Here is a 19888-nt window from a genome sequence, read left to right on the forward strand (position 1 = left end):
CTACGGAGGGGTGTGGGGACAGTTTCCAAAGCCATGTTGGGTTAAAATGCATGTGCCAAAGGCTTGTTTTTTCCCGTCCATTCCTCTCAAATAGCACCATTCATTGCCTGAGGCGCGGTCCGTTCTCTAGGCTGGAGCCTGTAATGGCATTACCGCATGATTGGGGTCACTGGTGGCTCCTCCAGAGCTGAGAGGGCCTCTACCCGGTAACCCCCAGCAAGCATTTAACCTCCTCAGTTAATGGGTGACAGCTTTAATTGGGCTGACTGAAACCACCTTCATCCCCTGTCTTGGCTGGGAGAGGCAGAGCGGCTCTGCCTCTGATGGGAGAAAAATATGTGCTGCTGTTTGACATTTAGTGGCCATCTTTACTTAATTTATATTGCATTGCATTCTTTTATGCAGCCTGTTTTTGAAACTGCACTCAAGCTTCAGGGAGAAGAGCAGAGTAAGGCATGTTGTGGAGACTTGACATTTTGCATTTTGAATCTCATTTGTACACGTGGGGAAACTGTAATCAAGTGCATGAAGGCATTTCCTGTATTAGTTGTATCTATACAACTATATCAATTTATTTATTTATGGCAATAAATAAATAATTTATTGAATTAATTCAGAAAACATTTCCCCTCTTCTGTTTCAGTGTGAGTGACAGCGGGAGCTCCCAGGGTCTGTCCCAGCCCTCCACCCAGACCACCCAGTACCTGCGGGCGGACACGCCCAACAATGCAGCGCCCGTAACCAGTAAGACTCTTCCCTCGGTACCCCCATATATTTGATCATAAGAACTGCCCACTCCTCCAACTAGGCTAATGAATTGAATTAATTAAATGAAGAAGAAGAATGTATCTTTTAACATGCTTTATCTTCATGTATCAGACACACATTTATTTCAGTATGACAAATTAAACAAGTACTTAGTTAAACGGAATTAATTTTAGCTTGTTTAGTGTAATGCTATCAGATACAACGTTAGCTCAGGGAGAGGAATTAAATGTTTCCGCCTCCACCATACCGAGAAGAAGAGCATCATTAGGTAAGTAGGTAGCCGGTAATATAGCACATTTGAGAAGGTTTGTGGTGTTACGGGATGCTGTCCTGACCATTTACATACCTGTATCCGATGTTTAATAATCAGATGAATCAAGGCAAGTTAACACTGCTTTGTTTATATTTATTGGGCTGCAGGTCATATTTGAACCTGATTTTTTTTTTCTTATCTAACAGTAACTGTCAGTGTTGTGTTTATATTTTTAAACGTTTGTAGCACTTCATGTTTGATCCATATTGGATATGGACCATTTTAAGAGCCAGTGTAGAAGTGCGCTGTACGTCTGCAGTGGTAACAGCGCCTCCAGACACACCCTGCAGGGATACCTCGTGCCCCAACGCCTCCGTGTGTGAGGCCAGGCGGATTGTAACCCTCCAGTCACATGCTCAGCATTGTCTGCACCCCAAGCCTGATTCAAACACATGTCAGCGCCAAACTTGATCATGAGTCGATGGATCAAATCAGCTAAACGAGAATCAGAAGGTTTCCGTTCCACTGACTGTGTGTGGACCAACTGTGTCTAGTGTTTTAGATGTCTGTTTATTATGATTTAATAAAGCAAATACTGTACATTCTTAGAATTACCTGGTTCTGTGTGTGTGTGTGTGTGTGTGTGTGTGTGTGTATATACACATACACACACACACACACATAAAAGCTGTAAACATATGTTATAAGGTCAATTCTTGAAATAAAATATTTTTGTTATTTTGCCAGCTCATCAGTAGTGTTGCAATAGCACTACCTTTGTCACAGTTTATTATTTTCACAGTAAAATGCAGGATTATGAATATCAGAACACTACAGACATTGTGATGTAGGTGCTAAAATATTCATATTAACAATGGGCTAATGATGTAGTAATTGTTCATCTCCTAAAAAATGCTTTTCTGCTGCTGCTGTTGTGGCTGTCGTCATATTTGACTTGGGAATTCGTGCTCTAATTTGGCGCTTCAACAACAGGTGCTTTGGACATACAGCATTCATTCCAGCTTTTTGCAAGATCTTGCTACGTCAGCCACACTTCACACTTAAATGTTGTTTAATCGTGCACAAGGCTACTGCAGAGTAATAAGTAAATTCTGATGTCTGAGATTCTAGGTTCTACTAATGTATAATAACACAGGGCTCGTTCCCAGTTCATGTACCACATATTTTGTCCATTTTACCTATAATTACATCGCTCCAAATGATATTTTATTAAAAGACACCTTTTATTAAAGGAGTGTGGATCGCTAAAAAATGAATTGAAGTAGACAGTCAGTTCTGAGCTCAAAGACTGTGAAGTAAAATGGGACATGTGGCAAACGAGTCTGTAAGCAGATGTAACAAGTGAGGAATGTGTGAGAAATAACACCAATTTAACAAATCGGCAGCAGGAATGTTGACAGGACGGTCCCGGCCTCTTCGTTCATCCTCCCCACCGGCAGATACCCGAAGCAGGAAGATAGGAAGCCATTTAGACTCCCTGTGCCGAGTTGTCATGTTTTTCTTAGCGTCTCTAACTGCCGGCGCTCTTAATGGTGGTGATTGGGCGGAAATTGGAGCTCATTATTTCTGAAGGCTATTTAGAAGTCAGGGGTGGGCTGTCTGGGCTGGGAGGACTCCAGTCAGATGATTGGTTTCAGAGACCTTCTGAGGCTGACCTTTAGCGAGGCCATATTTACGGTGCCCTTCTGAGCACCGGCTCTGATGAATGGTTCTTTTTTTTTTTTTTGTCAATTTCCTGTCTCGTATATATATCGAAATGGAGAGCAGCACTACGGTGAAAATGTTATTACCCATGGCCGCGTCACAGTGTAAAATTGCATCTTGAACAAGGAAAGGGCAGCATGGAGCTCTGTTGAAGCAACTCTGTCACATGCAAATTTAATGGAATGCCACAGTTTCTTAGTGAATCTGCTGTGCTTTTTGATTGTGTCTGACGTAGCTTTAGACTGTTTTGATGTAATGTGAGTGCTGTTCGTCTGAGCGAGTTGGTCTGTTGCATTTTGTCGCCCTCTAGGGGACGTCTGGCTATCATCACCTCAGCCACTCGGTTGCATTCTTTTATTTTTCCCTGTTCTTCCCACCTTCCTTGCCTGGAGTGTCGCTGTGGCAGCATCATCATTACTCAACTTTCATGCACTTCTCTCTGTCTCTCTTCCATCCCTCTCCTTATCCCTCCTGTCATTCCTCCATCAGACAGTCACCCTGGCTCTGCACCCATCCTCCAGCTCGCTGCTGCCTCCTTCCCCAACCCTGGCGCCCCTCCCCTCGAGTCTAAAAGTAAGTCCCTCTGGTCCCCCTGTGACATCTGACCGCCTGCAAACTTAACGCTCTCCTGGTGGCCAATAATCGCCTAAAGAGCCACCGTGGATACAGACCAGACATGAGTTCATACCGTGTTGTTGATCAGTCTCCTGCAGGCCGTGAGACAAATACTGTTGTGCGGCCTTACAGGATATTGTAAGTTTATACATATTTCCCCCAAGTATCAGATTGGTATTGGGATTCCTGTTTTGCTTTGTGACGTGCCATCTCCTGGCAGACCTGCTGAATTCACACCGTATGACAAAGGCACTGAGCTTCTAGTTCTTCAGGCACTTATCACCTCGTAACGCTTCACACTGCTTACTAACGGCTTACACGTCACCCGAGAATTGGGATAGTTACACACTGGCTTTCTGTGTTTCTTAAAACCTTCCTTTTGAATTCTACTTGGACATGAATGGTTTTTATATGGGTTGTAGAATTCTTATGGAAAATGTTGTTCCTGGAATCTTGGTATGGAATAGCATGATACCTGAGCTCCAGGCTCACATTAGTCTGTGGAATGAATGGTTTGAGTCAGATGTGGCAGATTGTCCAAAAGGGGGCAGTATAAACACACCTGAACTTCTTATAAAGAAATCAGCTGGTGAGTGTTGATCAGCAGGTCGTATTCTGAGGCCAATGAAAATGATCTGGGAACAAAGTAATTCTACCAGGAATTTAATTACATATGATTATGGTAAAAATGGCTTCTTGTTATGAGTGCTTTGGCCATAAGATGCATTCTGTGTTTTCTATATATTATTTTACATGGGAATTGTTTTTTCATCCAACATATTTGGTTTGCAAATTAAATTCATGTCTCAAATACATATTTATGAAGAAGCATTCTGAATCCATGTGGGGTTCGGTTGAAGTCTTTGAAAGCTTGTAAATGTAGACAAATAAACATCCCACTGAAATTCCATGCAGGTCCTACTCATCACTACTATGATTGACTAGTACTCATCACTAGTATGATGGCCGCTGTGTTAGTGTTAATGTGTATGTGTCAGGGGCCTAGAGTGGAAAACTACCTTTTCCTCATAAGAATGGAAGTTCTCAATTGGTTCAGAAGTACCTGGAGATGCTTAATTCCCGCTCATTTGTGTCAGGGGGGTGTTTCAGTGGCCGAAGTCTAGCTGGGAATTGTTGGTTACTGGGTTTACGTAACGCCAGCTCTGACTCGCGGTGAAAATCCCCACAGCGCACTTACGGACCTTGAACACACATACACGTTTGAGTCTGCGCTGGGAGACACTGGAGTTACATCACTGTAAACCACAACATAGCCTGCAGGGCTTTTGTGTTTTCATGTTTCAGTAAGTGCACCCCACAAGGTTTCGAAGTTCCTTTATTTCAAACTTCTGTTCTACTTCCCCTGAAGCCACTGCCCTCTGTGTTCTACACTTTATAAACGCTCCTTTCCTCCTAAAGTACACATTCAACACTACACTTTAATTAATGGCAACATTAATTATGGGATTATGTGAAAAAACACACATACAAGACGATAAAATACCAGCCGCCGGCATTGTGTGCGTAAGCATGGATGCAAGCTGTAAACAGAGTCAAGCCACACTCTGTGCTCTGGCCTGCTGAGGGGTGCCAAGTGTAAACGGATGATTTCCTGCGTTATGGAATTGATGCAGAATAAATCCCGGGAGCCTTGAGGCAGGTGACTGGGACCTACAGAGGCTTAACCAGCGGTACACCTTTTTACCAAAAGGTTCACGCATCCCTGCGGATTATGACTGGGTGGTAGTCGCCTAGCGGGTAACAACCCAGGTTCAAATGCCACTTACTACCATTGTGTGCCTGAGCAAGGCACTTAACCCTGAGTGTCTCCAGGGGGGGACTGTCCCTGTAACTACTGATTGTAAGTCGCTCTGGAAGAGGGCGTCTGATAAATGCTGTAAATGTAAATTATGAAAGTAGGCTGCTTGTTTTGAAGGTGTGTGTGTGTGCGCGCGAGAGAGAGTTTTGTTCATTTGCAGTATGTTTGTGTTGAAGGCTATCCTTCTCTTCGCATCGAGAAGAATGATCTGAGGAGTGTCACACTGCTGGAGGCCAAAGCAAAGGTCAAAGATATCGCCATCTCTAGAGAGAGGGTTACCCTGCGCGACGTGCTGCATGAAGGTAACACACACACACACACACACACACACCTTCCTTCATGTGTCGAGTTTCAACATGTCAGTCCCGTGGGTTCAACGAGGTCCCAATAAAGTCACAATTTCACTCCATAACCATCTCATTCAGTTACACACGGCAAATAATACTTTACATGAAGCTGGAGTGGTAGATGCACCATGCCCTGCTCACGTCTGGGACTCACTGCGGCCGTGAGAAAGTTCTCATCTCTCAGCTCGGACAGCTGGACTCCCATGACCCCTGTCTGCTGTTTTATCTGGGCATCATTTAACAATGCATGGCATGCATTGTTATTTATTTATTCTGCATTGTTGTATTAGTAAATTGTCACACTTTTCCGGGCACAAGAGTTCTCAGAAATGATGAAACTCCCAGGAAAGATCCAGATCTATCTCTACTGGGTTTTGAGGACCACCCAGTCAAAGTAAGCCAGACAGGATATGAAGAAACAAGCGCTTTTCTCATCTTCGCTGCAGCAGCGAAAGCATAATCTTGGTCTTTTAGCTTATTGAGAGCATCAAAGTCAGAATAGTCAGGACTTCTATTTTTGTGCTTTCACTGCATTAGCTGCATGAGTTTGAAATGCTTTTTTATAATAGAGGCATCTCAGCCTATTTTTGCCTGTTGAGCAAGTGCTGCGGTTTTTTGCCAAAGCTTCTGGAATGCTGCCGAATTATTTTTTTTTTTTTCCTTTTCTTCAATTTGACCACTTTTCCTATAAACTAGAGAATTACCCCCATCGCTCTTGTGAGAACCACCTGACAAGGGCTATTACGGGAGCGCCTCTGGCTCCAGCTCGCTTTTGTTTCAGCTGCAGGTCTAGACGGGGACCAGGTCTGAGCAGGACTGACTGCAGCATTTATACAAGGCGCCCTTTCAGCCCTGCCTCGTGCCTTACGGCTGTTTGCATATTATACTGTCTTCCCCTGGGGGCCACAGAGAGACGAACAAAAGCTGAAGGATCGTGCCGCTCTCCATCATGCTCCAGCTTAACTGCTGGCTGTTTTATTCCTTTTCATTAGAACAGAATAGAGGTGTAACTCTGTTGGGAGGTCGGGGTCAGTGTCCTTGTGATCCTCGGTTTGGTTGATGGACGCTGAAATGTACAAAACGCGCGAGGATAGAGTGGAGGCACGGAGACATTTGAAAGTTTTTGTGATTGTGGTACACAACGGAGCACACGGTGACAGAATGAAATGTCTCCTCTGCTTTTAACCCATAACCCTTAGTGGAAGGTGCCCAGGGAGCAGTGTGTGGGGATCAAGGGAACCTTGTTCAAAAATGTTTTACTTCTGCATCTGTAGTAACTGAGGTTTGTTACTGAGTTTTTTTTTTTTATTCGTAGAATGAGCTTGTACGTTTTTGTGCTCGTTTCGTTTTACAGGTACCTTTGGCCGAATATTCCATGGTGTTCTTTTGGATGAGAAGGACCCCACCAAAGAGAAGCAAGTCTTTGTGAAAACAGTCAAAGGTACACAACCCCAGCCTGCCGTGCGCACGTCTGCATCCACGTGCACCCCAGTGTGCACATTTTTCCCCCCTCCTCCGTCTCTCTTGCCGTACTGTACATGCCAGGGAACATTTTGTTGTCGAGACTAACGTAGCCTTTGTTTTTTGTCATTGGCCAATTCTCTCTGAGGAGGAGACCGGTTCAGACCGGCCAGATTGTGTAGTCCAGGCTGGGTCACCGCCAGCAGGGCTGCAGTCAGCGGTGCTGGAAGCCCGTGTACCGAATGTGTATCTGCTCTGCACCGCAGCAAATGGTCAGAAGCCCTGATGGTGCGCTGCTCAGTGATGTACAGACTTTGCCAACTTTAAGCATGCTTGACCTACTGTGTTCAGATGAAAAGACCCAGAAAAAAAGTGAAGTGATTGTCACATGTAATGCACAGCACACAGTGCACACAGTGAAATTTGTCCTCTGCATTTAACCAATCACCCTGAGTGAGCAGTGGGCACCCATGACAGGCGCCTGGGGAGCAGTGTGTGGGGACGGTGCTTTGCTCAGTGGTACCTTGGCGGATCGGGACTCGAAACGGCAACCTTCTGATTACGGGGCCGCTTCCTTAACCGCTAGGCCACCACTGCCCCAGGTCCATGGATGAGTTCTGGATAATGCCACGATTTTAAAAGTCGCACTATGTGCCAGGCATGGGGCTTGTTCTTTAGTGTAAGATCAAAAGGCATCATTTGGGTTTACCAAAAAATTCAGAAGAAAACAACACAATCGTTATTGATGTTTGTGCATGTGACGTTTTGACTGGTGTGGGTTTAAGGTAAGAGCTGTCAATCAGAAAGTCACACAACAAGGGTGGTAATTTTCTCTTCAAGATACAAGTTTTGTCATATTACTTATACAAATTATTACACTAGCCGTCAAGACCCATGCTTTTAAAACAGTCCTACATTACATCATTGTGCTTCTTACTGGTCCAGATAGATGCATGAACACAAGCACCTTTTCTATTGAATAATTAAAACAATAATAATCAGACACTTTGATAGCCTACTTTTAGTTTTGTGTGTAGTGAGATATAAATATAAAAACACACGAGTTTGGCATGATGTGATCATTGTGTGCCAAATGCAATCACAACGTGAGGTTGCCTAGGTGTTACCCATTTTTAGCCTCATTGCTTGTGCCCATGTCCGTAGTTATTGTAAATGTGCCATAAACTGTTCCTATTTTTAGGAACCACTCTTGCAGACATGAAGACATTTTGGCTCCTTTAGGCTCTTCTCTCCATGACTTCATGGTCACTCTTGTCTTTGTATGTTCCTAGACCCCCTCAGCATAAACATCACTTCCTTCCCCACCACTCACAGCCCGAGGCCCTGTGTTGCCCAAGTGCCTGTTGGGGCATGCTTACTTTTACTCTGCTCGTGTGTGGTTCCTGTAATGAAATTACATTTGCGGTGTGTATTCCTCCCTGAAGTGCCGGAGACTGCCGGCCCTCCCTTTGTTTTGGTCTTTGAAGCGAGCGCCCTGGCTCTGTTTATCAGACACTTGTTCAGTTTACCACAGACCCAGTGGCTCTTTCCTGCCCTGAAGTGCCGGTCACATATTACACAAAACCTGAGGTCTGTGTTCAAACCGGCGCTGGTTGTGCAAAGTGTGACTGCAGACTACCTACCCTACAGCACACGTCAGTATAATTCTGCTGAAGTGGTGTTCCTCAGTGGTGGGAACCGTTCTGACAGGCTTTTATAAATCCAAGTGGATGTTGCTGCAACCGAGTCGTTTGGATTGATTTCTTTTGACTTCTTTATTACGTCTTCAGTGTTATTACATTCTTCAATGCTGGCCTTCCAAGGCACATTTGTATTAAAGTCAGACCTTCATCACCACATAAGGAGCAGGTCAGCACCACTGGTTTTTTTACTACAGTGGTCCAGAACAACCCAACCTCCAGCTATATAGAGGGCAGCAGCATTGCTCACTTTTTTGACCAATAAAGCTGAACCTCGTCATGCGTAAGGATAAAGAACAACAAATTGATATTTGTCACCTCTTTGTTTAGGCTGTGTAGAAGAGATTAAATTTATTTAACTGATAAATGCTGCAAATGTAAAGATATATTCTTATGGATATATGGATTATTAATGTTTCCAACATATTCCATGCCCCATTAAGTGATGCCTGAGAGCATCTCAGCTTGCGTAATAGGCAGTGTAATTGGATTCTTTATTTTAAATAGATTTTATTGTTGCAGCCATAGTTTCAATTGAATGATTATCGCGATGTGTTGAGCAGACAGAACAGGTGGCTAGGGCCAGTTGAGAGCGACTTGTCTCCTGTCGGCTTCTCTCACGCCACTCTGCGGTGAATCCAGGCGGTGGAAGCCCTGACTCCCCTGCCCCTGTTCCCCTGCCCCTAATACCCCCCGCCACCACCTCCCATGTTTACCCAGGTCGGGGCGGCTCCCCACATGCGAACAATGTGGCTGGTGCCAACCACTGCTGTGCCAGGCCGTGCACTTCCTCTCCCGTTCACCCCTGGGGGCAGGAAACAATACACATTACCATAAGTAGTGAGCGACGGCCAAAGCTGCAGTCGGAGATCTAAAAAAAATATCGTAGCGAACTTGAGTCGACCCTAGCGACTGCAGCACTCAGGGGCAGGAGGGGAAGGAGCGGAGGGAAGTCCAGAGGACCGTTCTCACCGACCCTGGCATGGGGGTCTCGCTGAGCCCTTTTCCACATTGCTGCTTGTCACGATCACGCTTGGCACAGTCCACTGGAATGATTTTCATTGTGTTAGGAACCTCTAATGCTACTTTGCAATAGTCAGCATCAGCCTAATTGACGTCTTTAATGTGGCTGCTCTACTCAGGATGAGTTAGCAGTCAATCACTACCTTAGCAACAGGTGGGGTGAGATCATTGGTTGGTTGGCCACAGCTGACGTAACTGAAGAAACGATGTTAAAAGTCTGATTGATGGGCATCGTGTAGCTTTAATCCTTCTGCTCTCTCTGCAGACCACGCCTCGGAGGTGCAGGTGACCATGATGCTTACTGAGAGCTGCAAGCTGCGAGGCCTGCATCACAGGTGAGTAAAACTTGGCAGAATGCACGTTTTTCTCATGCAAGGTACAGGCTTTACTGAAGACCGTGGGTCACCAACTCTGGCTTCCTCTGGTTACCACCCCAGTTCTGGAATCAGGTCTGGTGGAACATGGAAAGGTCTAATCCCTCATTTCCACAACACTGGTGCTGGTACGAGGTGACTGTTCTGGTGCTGAACTGGGAACCAACTGAGAACCGGTGGCATTTACACTAGTCAGGAGCTCAATGGGAGCCGCATGATAATACATCGCAGGTCACGACTACTAAACTGAGAAAAACATTTTTTCTTTTTTTTCTTTCTTTTTTTTAGTTTCTGTGTACATCAATAAAGCTAGAATAGCTTTAATTTCTTCAGCGCTGTCTCATTCCCGTCTAAGGGTTAAGGGACACGTGACAAACGAGAGGGACCCTGCGAACTAAAACACACATACAACAGCAATTGAGGGTGAGAAGACAGAGACAGTGTGTTTGTTTGCAACGAATACAACACAACCGCAAAGACAACATTCTTAACAAAGCAATCAGTGCTTTTATAGAATTACAATGTAATTGAATTAAGATTATATGAGACGTTCTGTTCCCATGCTACAGGAAGAAATCTTGGAGGTGGGCTACACTGTCCGTGGAGGAATAGCGGGCTATTAAAACTATAAAATTTTCTTAGATTTGTATTGTAAGTTCTTTTTATCAGAACGGGCCTTGGATAAAAGACTGCTGGAACAAACCTGTAGAAAGGCAGGCTAGTTAGTGGCAAGTCACAACCCTAATTTTGACAGATCTTTCCCATAAATTGAGCAGTAGAGCACAATTAGTCAACCATACATACACAAACATCCTGAAAGGTACAGTGACCAACAACGTTCCTTCTGGGAACCCAAGACGATGTTCTCCATTTTTAATGCTCTAGCCATATGTACGCCCACAAATGGCTTTTGTGCAACACTGTATGATCACAGACATTTCCTGAGTTCAGAAGAAGTGCCCTCCTAGGACACAGCTTTTATTTTATCTTCACCATTGCTTTACCACTTGGCCGTCGATGCTGGTGTGGAATAACTGACCTTTCCACCCAGGTCAGACATCGATATAAACACAGATTTCCTTCCTTGCCCCAGCAGCGAGCGTGTGTGAGACATTATATTAGCGTTTCTCAACGGATGCATCTAAGCACGTGAGCCCTGAAGTGAATTGTTGCACAACGTTAAGGATGGAACGTGATAATGGCGTTCCCAGAATGTTTGAATGTCCGGGGGATGGACACAGTGTCATGGTTCATTCCAGACGACTTCCTCTTTCCCTGGGCTTGCCTGTTTCAAGCAGAAGCGCACTTTGTCATTTCCTGTAAAGCTGAGTAATTGCTATAATTGTCTTTTACCGGGCTTCTCCCGGGCTTACACCTCATGTTGGACCATCACTCACACTCACAGTCTCACAAAATTAAACTTAATGTCTCAGAATTTCCTCGTTCTCCAAATGAGGACATCTGTTATAACACATATGTCACTTTAAGACTCTTTTCTTTCTCTCTCCTGCAGAAACCTTTTACCCATAAGTCATGTGTGCACAGAGGAGGGTGAGAAGCCCATGGTCCTGCTGCCTTTCATGAACTGGGGCAACCTGAAGCTCTTCCTTCGGCAGTGCAAACTGGCCGAGGCAAACAACCCTCAGGTGAGCTCCCGGTTTCCACATTGAGACATAAGTCAACATTTTTATTATCTGTTAAAGACGGCCATTTATCTTGAGCCTGTGGAGTTTTATGTGCCGCAGATTTGCATTCTTCAGAACGGCGCAGCATTTTTGCTTCGTAAGATGCAGCCGTAGACTTATAACCAGGCAGCGATGCAGCGATACACTCCCCCCCAGAGAGAAAACAATCGGGCTTTTGTGCCGCCTGACCCCAGGGGGTCCCTGGTACACTTGGCATTGGCCTCTTTGCGGGAATTTGATGCCAAAGCCTCAGATCAATGGCACCGCTGACTAAACTCCATCGGGGGAGGGAGAGAGAAATTTCCCCTCTCAGGGCAACGCTTACCAGCGTCGTCTTTTGAAGATTTCAGAATGCAGCTTGTTTCTTTTCATCCTCTCAGCCCTGTGCACTTTAGGCAGTGATCTGAGGTTTTTAAAAGAATGAAAATCATAAACCCGAATCGCATTTCTCCTCGATGGTGCCTCTGTAAACCCTGGGTTGTAAATCTGCTGCTTGACAGAAGGTGGAATCTGCAGGGTGAGACGTTTCATTTGATTACATGCTGACTTGCACATGTTTTTCCCCGCAGACTAATTATTCGTCAACCCTAATCTTCTCAGATGAGTGATCAGTGATTTTGTAGAGTCAACACATGATTTTTTTTTTTTTTTTTTACAGAACAGATGTTTTGCATTTGTCTTGTACCAGCGAGGTTGTGAGATTAAACATGGAACCTTCCTTTTTGTCTAAAATGTTCAGCTTCATATAGGCTGCCATCATTGCACAGTGATCCACAGCAATGAGCATTTCACTCACACCAAATTTATTTCTAGACCGCCATGTCCCATCATCATTGGGGTCAGTGCACTCAATAGCCTTTGCCGCAGATTTTACCTCCCCAAAAATGTTAATACTGTGACATTGTGACTGGAGATGATCCATTACTGATATAATAAGCGTAGAATTAATGTCAAGTCATTTAAAGCACTGTTTTCAAGTTGGGGCTATGTGTGGGGCTTTGCTAGCAGTAAATTAGCCATCAAGACTTACATAAGTAAGAAAGAACCACTTGGTAAGTTATCTGAAGACGTGTGTCAGGTAGAACACTATTTTAAGTAAGTAGAGCTTTGTTCTCTCAACAATACACTATATGTACAGTGAGACAATATATTGTTCTCCAGGACCATATGTGCAACACAGCAGTACATGAAACAGACAATAATGGCAGTGGGGTAATAATATATATGATGCATATATGTAAAAATATGTAAATATGCTTTATAATATACTTGAATCCACCCAAAATTGCTTTTACTACTTCATACAAGGACATGGAGAATACATTCATAATAGTATTCAATAGTTCAGTAAGAAAAACAGTATGAATGTGCATATATACAGGATAGGTAAAGTGAGCAAATTATATTGTGGATCCCAATGATTGACAGCTCTCATGCATGATACTTTCTCATTATGGATGATATGCACAAACATTATTCAATATCACCATTAAATACCTTACATAAGCGAGCAAGCCCTGTGCATTACATTGTACTTAGCACCAGTTTGAAAACATTGCCACAAGTGCAACTCACTCAACTGGTCCCGTTGGTGCTGTCAAAACTGGGATAATTGTGGGGAAGAACTGTTAATGGCCAGGTGCTTTCTGTGCTGCAGTCACCATGCGCCCTGCCCTGATGCAGCCTGAGTCACGTCACATGGTCGCTGAAGGGTTAAATCCAATCACAGCCGACTCACTTCCGCATCACTTTAAGGCACGTTAATGCAACGTGAGCGCGCCACACCTTGTCTGTCCGTACCTGAGGTTTTTTTTACGTACCTAGCCTGTCCTCACCACACTTTCTGACGTATTAGCATCAAATTGAAATGGCTCATCACGACATCACGTCACATGCAGATGGTGATACTTCCACTCCACTCCACTTTTTTTTTTTTTTTTTTTTTTTTTTTTTTTTGCCGTCGAGCACATGACCCTTGCAGAAGACCATTGACTAGTTTATAATTGTCTCTCCCACCAGGCCATCTCCCAGCAGGACCTGGTGCACATGGCCATTCAGATTGCATGTGGAATGAGCTACTTGGCTCGGCGAGAGGTCATCCACAAAGATCTGGCTGCCAGGAACTGCGTGTGAGTTCAAACTTTTAAAACCTGACCGATGCACAGATGCTTTATATATGCCTCCTTTCCCTTTAAAAAAAAATCTGCACATTCCACATTTAAGATAAGCCACAGCTGCACGAACAAATTTTTATTCTTATTTTTTCCTTCTCCAGCATTGACGATAGCATGCAGGTGAAGATAACCGATAATGCCCTGGCCCGAGACCTCTTCCCCATGGACTACCACTGCCTGGGGGACAACGAGAACCGGCCGGTGCGCTGGATGGCCCTGGAGAGCCTGCTCAACAACGACTTCTCCAGCGCCAGCGACGTGGTGAGGAGCCTCCATCCCGACCCTGTTCACCAGTCAAACTCCCCTGCGTTCATTTATGGCCTCAAGCTTTCTTTGTAGCTTTCAGCTGAAAAGCGGACACACACAGCGTAACTTGTAAGCGCTAAAGCCTTATTGTCAGATGGTGTAATTCTCCGAGTCCAGAATATCAGACATGTAGAGGCTTGTGGTGCGTTTGGCTGGCACGCTCGGCCGGTGTGACTGTTTCATTACTTCCCACTCTGCTTGAGCGTCACACTCTGAGCCACGTGATGAAAGCTTTGCTTTATTTTTTTTCGGCCATGTAGAGAGAGAGGACTCATTCTATATTTCAGGAGGGAGAGGAAAATCCCCTTTTTGACAGGGCATTTTGAACTTTGACCCCGCCGTGAGCAGGAAGGGTGCTTTGCGTTATCAGGAAGTCTCCTCCCTCTCTCACTTTTTGACTAGACTGACCGGTCTCAGTCCCTGTGTTTTGTTGAACAATAGAACCCCAGAGTGCTGACCTGAAAAGGGTGGGGCTTAATCTGATGATGAGCCAACCATCCAAATCCAAGAACAAATGCACGAAAATGTCTTTTTATACATACACTGAAGGCCAGTTCATCCTGCCTGTTGATGCTAAAAAAAACTGGAATAATGTTTGCCAATACAATAACATTTTTTATTTCTTTATTCTCCTGTATTCTGAATATTCTTTTATTTAGTGCAAAGAAGATTGTTCCACACTTTTTAAGATACAGGTTATGTTGTGAACGTGCTAAACTGGTAAATGAGCATAACCTCTAAATCAAACATAACTACATTAAACACAGTCATGAATGTAATTTTATTAGATGTGTAAGATGCAAACATGAATTGCATATTGATCTGGTTTCCAGTCAGTCATTGTCCAGCATCGTTCACACAGCACTGAATAGTGTAGTAAGGTGGTGGCAAAGCAGCCCAGTCCCTTCCATTCTTCTCTTAGTTTTTCTGCAATAAACTTTAAAATATCAATAACAGCGTAGCGATAATCCATACAAGCATATTGCGATTTGATAGTCCCACCCTTCGGCCGTCTGTGTGGCCTGAGTGGGTTTCTCAGGCCAGGAACAGCAGCTGAGAAAGTGTGTCCCCCCTCGCCACCGTTTACCTTCGGCTGTACACACAGGCACACGCACACAATGGCCCTCGTACACAAGAAGAAGAAAAGGCAGAAGGCTTCGGAGTAAACGGTAGGATTTCGCCGCTCTGCTTATTCCCGAGGGCTCCTGCGCGTCCGGAGACGTCTTTTCCGCGCCCCGGCCCGCGTGCACGTTTACATACTTGCCGTGATGCGTGTCTAAATATTGACGCGCTGTGACAGCGCCTCGCGTGTGCTTGTTCTCAGACACGTTTTGTCCCCCCCCGTATGCGCGGCGAGGCATGTTCTTCAGGGGAACTCGTACGAAAGAGAAACAGGAACAGGCTTTTAGTAAATACGGCCGGGGTGTCTTTGTTGTGGTTCTGAACATCCGCTCTGCGCCAAGCTGAGTTGGACTGGGATCCAGGAGTCGGCGTGCCGCCCGGGGACGGTCCAGGGACTGGCGAAACCAGGGGTTTCCGGACCTTACTCATTAGTCTGATGAGCCCTGAAACTAGAGCTGGGTATCGTTTGAACTTCTTCAACTTGAACTTTTTCAGTCTTCGTAGAACACTCAGTGTCAGTGGAACGCTGTACGTTCTCACCGTTTAATTATGCTGCAATAAAAACTAGGATGCATGGTTTGCAAACTCTGTGCTCTTTGTTGCAGGCAACTACATTTAGTTAACAAAAAACCTACCTAGATGATTTTATTTGCAGGTCTCTAATCTCAGCAGTAATTGGGGACAGACAGTTAAACTACTGCTTTACAGGAAATAAAAATATGAATATCTCTTAGAAGGGGAAGGTGCCGTCGTAGTCGTCCGATTTAAAGAGGATGGCAAGCTGTGGTATATCAGATAAGCTTGAGAATTGTTGTCTGGTTTAGTCAATATTATGTTCTCTTTTCTTTTCATTCCTCAGTGGGCTTTTGGGGTGACACTGTGGGAGCTGATGACCTTGGGCCAGACACCGTATGTGGACATTGACCCCTTCGAAATGGCGGCCTACCTGAAAGACGGCTACCGAATAGCACAACCAATCAACTGTCCAGACGAACTGTACGTTTCCCAGGCTGCGCCTCTTTATTTTCTGCTCCGTTCAGATTGAATAGGCCACAAGGATCCCGGAGGGTGAAACTCTCCTGTCCGTGTGGGGTTCCGATGATATGAAACGTTGGACAGGATTTCCCACAGCAAAATAATTACTACTTTGTGCAAAAATTGGCAGTTCTTCCCAATGCTGTTTATATCGTTTAATCTGTTGACCCGAGAGGAAGCCGACTGCACGGAGGCTCCGACCTCCAATACTCCACCAGCTCCCGGCAGTCGGAGCCGCGTCGACAAAACATATGAACTGCGGTGATGTGGCCGCTGACTTTCAGCACGGTTACAGCCTGAGTGTTATCAACATCCTCCAGCTGCTTTACGACCTGGCCAGCCGCTGCCAAGCAGAGCAAATCGCAGCAATATTATTTTCATCAACTCCTGTTAGGAAGCCTGTCCTCTTCCAAAGAATAGGTGTTAACTATATATAAAAAAATAACAGGGAGTGTGAAACTGCCGAAGGCATTTCAGCTTGGCACTGAACGCATGGCAATTAATCCGCTCTTCTAGAAATAAATCTGATTTGACTGATCATTTTAAGCCTTTTGCTTAACTGGCACTGGAAAAATGGATATTTAGATTTCAGTTCCATCTGCCAGTTGGGATTAAATCTAGTGCAATCTACATTTTAATGAATGTTTGCAATGCAGAATGGGTAATGTGCATATGAAGGGGTGTCTATTTTACCAAACTACATCAGCTACGTTATTACTACTTATAATGACAAGAAACATGTAATTAATGTAACTTGCACTAATGGTTTAGTAGCAAGGAGCACCGATTCTCATGCCTTCTGCGCCCCTTTTGTCTGCAGGTTCGCTGTAATGGCCTGTTGCTGGGCCTTGGACCCGGAGGAAAGGCCCAAGTTCCAGCAGCTGGTTCAGTGTCTCACCGAGTTCCATGCTGCTCTGGGAGCCTACGTCTGAGCCCGCCCCCGCAGTGTCCCGCCAGCACTACATCCGAGGAGGAGGAGGAGGATGATGAAAAGAAAAACAAGTGCCTTACAGAAAGAACAAACTAAATAATTTTTTTTTTTTTTATCATTGCTAAAGAGCAAAATATCATTTCCAGAGCTCAGTTCAAGTATTTTTGCTTTGCAACGCCTCAGAGAAGCAGTGTTCAGGCACAGAGGTTGATCTGGGTCACCACAGAGTTAGAAGGTTTCCCAAGCACAGGGATCAACCCCCTTTGTTGCCATAGAAACGTTTGACATCCTCACTTTTAACGACGCTGTCACAACATATTTTGGACCAGCTGGTGATGCTGCCCAGGAAATGTCCAAGCTGACCCACCTTCCTTCTCATCCTGCTTCAGGACTCACAAATTTGAGCCTTAAGTTTTCTTTTTTTTTTTTTTTTTTTTTTTTTAAAGATTCAATAGTGAGAGGATGATCTCCACTACAGTCAGTCTTTATTAGGATGCCAAAGCTGAAAGCATCTTTTTTGTGTGTGGATGTGGGTGGGTGTGTGTGTGTGTGTGTGTGTGAGAGAGAGAGAGTGTACAGTCTGTCAAGCGTGATTATTATATGTATTTTTTTTTTTTGTCGGTACGTGAATGATGAACTTCTCCACTGTGTTTTAATCAGTCCCATCTAACTCCTTCACCTTTCACCTCACTCGAATGCATTTTTGGTATGTGTTGGGTTAATGGACCAGAGATCAGAGTGGACATCCTGCACTGGTTTCCCACAGAAATCTGTCCACTCCCTGGACTGTGGTACGTCCTTATAGGAAATAATAAAAAGATTTTTTTTTAGGTGGATTGATCCTTTGATGGTGTCAAGCAGTCTGTGGACTTTTTGTTCTAAGCACCATTAAATGTTCCTCACAGGGTTTTTAGCTTTTAATTTTGCCTAGTATAAAATTTGACTGTTCTGTGTCAGAACTAAAAGAGTCTTTATTAAAACATTTTATATATAGATATATATAAGAATAAGAAAACACAACAACCCTGTCACTTACGTATGTCTCTAGGGTCTCTTCCATGTGAACGATCGATCACCACATGCTGATTGAAGGGTATCGTGTTCATCCTGATCCATCCTGGTTTTTCTGGTACCTACCTAGCAATTGAAATGGCAGCATTTGAATAAAAACAGACTTTGAAGTTTTGTTCATTCATGTGGTCTGGGCTGTTTGTTACGGCGGGTTTTTCCCCCCCACACGTCGACAGGTTTTCGCGTGTGGCGCAGGTTCCCATTTTCCCACCTCAGCAGGAAATGGGCAGCGTTCTCGGGATGTGGCCTTTCCGCTCCTCTCGACTCCCACTGGAGCCGTGGCGTGTGTCGCGTCCCACCGTCTCCCATTGTCTCCGCCCGGGCACCGTGGAAGTCTCTCCAGGCGGGGTGAGCTCCAGCGATCTCTCCTGTCTTCGGACGAAGCCGCGTTCAAGACGTCCCGTTTATTGTAATGGGGATCATGACACCGTTATGTGTGACAAGTTTGTTTGTCCCCCATTGTCACAGACTATTGCCTGTATACAACTCCACAGCAGATGAAGAGGGCTGATATAATGGCCTTTATGGGTGGACATTGTTTTGCTGCATGCGTTTGTAAACCAAGTCCCCGCAAAGAAAAAAAAAGGGGGGAAACAAAGCGGAAAGTTTCTATGATGCTGTAATGGAAAGTTATCTCAAATCTAATTTGTGCCGAAACCCGGGATAAGCCTGGAGAGTTCGGCCTTAAATCTTTGTCAGTGGAGCCATTGTTGCATTGTTGTTGCCAAGTGCTCCTAATTCCCCCTTCCCGCCGCTTACAGTAGAGTAATGCTCAGGAGGCGCCGTAGGATGCCGAAGGTGCTGCGGTACGTGTCACACACGTAGAATAATAAGCGGGAAACACCCGTGGGATTATCACCCGCGGGCACTGTTCCACAAAACAAGCCGGATCCCCTTGATATGTGCATCATCGCCAAATGCAGAAGATTATTATTTTTTCCACATTCGTGGGTCTACGTTAACTCTGGATTTAGTATATTTGGCAGGCTTTTGCGCCCTCAAAAAATACAAATATCATAATAACTATGCCTGCCAAAGAGGTCAACCCTAACCCTAACCCTAACGTAACACAACCACACAATGTACAAAATAACAAACCCTGTCCGGTGTCTAGTAAACGCACAATTTCTTTGTCCAATATTTTAAGGGATATGGTGATATATTGAGGTAATGTTAACTGAATAAAACAAAAGTCCCTCACTGGGCACCAGGTGACTTGATGTGGCCTAATGAAGCATAAGTTAAGTGATTGTCATTGTGAAATGCAACACACGGTGACACAACAAAACGTGTCCTCTTTAACCATCGCCCTTAGTGACCAGTGGGCAGCCATGAAAGGGGAGTAGTGTGCGGGGACGGTACTTTGCTCAGTGGCATTTCAACAGCTCAGGATTGTGATTGTGGTACACTGCAGCACAGCACACGGTGACACAACGAAATGTGTCCTCTGCTTTTAACCATCACCCTTGGTGAGCAGTG

General features: G+C 44.8%; 1 protein-coding gene across 2 annotated transcripts in view; it reads left to right on the plus strand.

Moving 5' to 3' along the window:
- Positions 1 to 18529, plus strand: part of ryk (receptor like tyrosine kinase) — a 35946-nt gene extending 17417 nt beyond the window's left edge. Inside the window, exons 7-16 of one of the 2 annotated variants that reach the window (XM_028961407.1) lie at positions 644 to 744; positions 3236 to 3319; positions 5357 to 5482; positions 6882 to 6968; positions 9977 to 10046; positions 11599 to 11731; positions 13790 to 13899; positions 14046 to 14205; positions 16232 to 16368; positions 17228 to 18529. In XM_028961407.1, coding sequence (XP_028817240.1) covers positions 644 to 744; positions 3236 to 3319; positions 5357 to 5482; positions 6882 to 6968; positions 9977 to 10046; positions 11599 to 11731; positions 13790 to 13899; positions 14046 to 14205; positions 16232 to 16368; positions 17228 to 17339 — 1120 coding nt within the window. In that variant the 3' untranslated portion in view covers positions 17340 to 18529. The remainder of the gene's footprint in view (positions 1 to 643; positions 745 to 3235; positions 3320 to 5356; positions 5483 to 6881; positions 6969 to 9976; positions 10047 to 11598; positions 11732 to 13789; positions 13900 to 14045; positions 14206 to 16231; positions 16369 to 17227) is intronic. The other variant, XM_028961408.1, reaches the window with a different exon arrangement.
- Positions 18530 to 19888: the final 1359 nt, after the last annotated feature.

This window comes from Denticeps clupeoides, chromosome 19, assembly GCF_900700375.1.
Source record: "Denticeps clupeoides chromosome 19, fDenClu1.1, whole genome shotgun sequence".
NCBI classification, from domain to species: domain Eukaryota; kingdom Metazoa; phylum Chordata; class Actinopteri; order Clupeiformes; family Denticipitidae; genus Denticeps; species Denticeps clupeoides.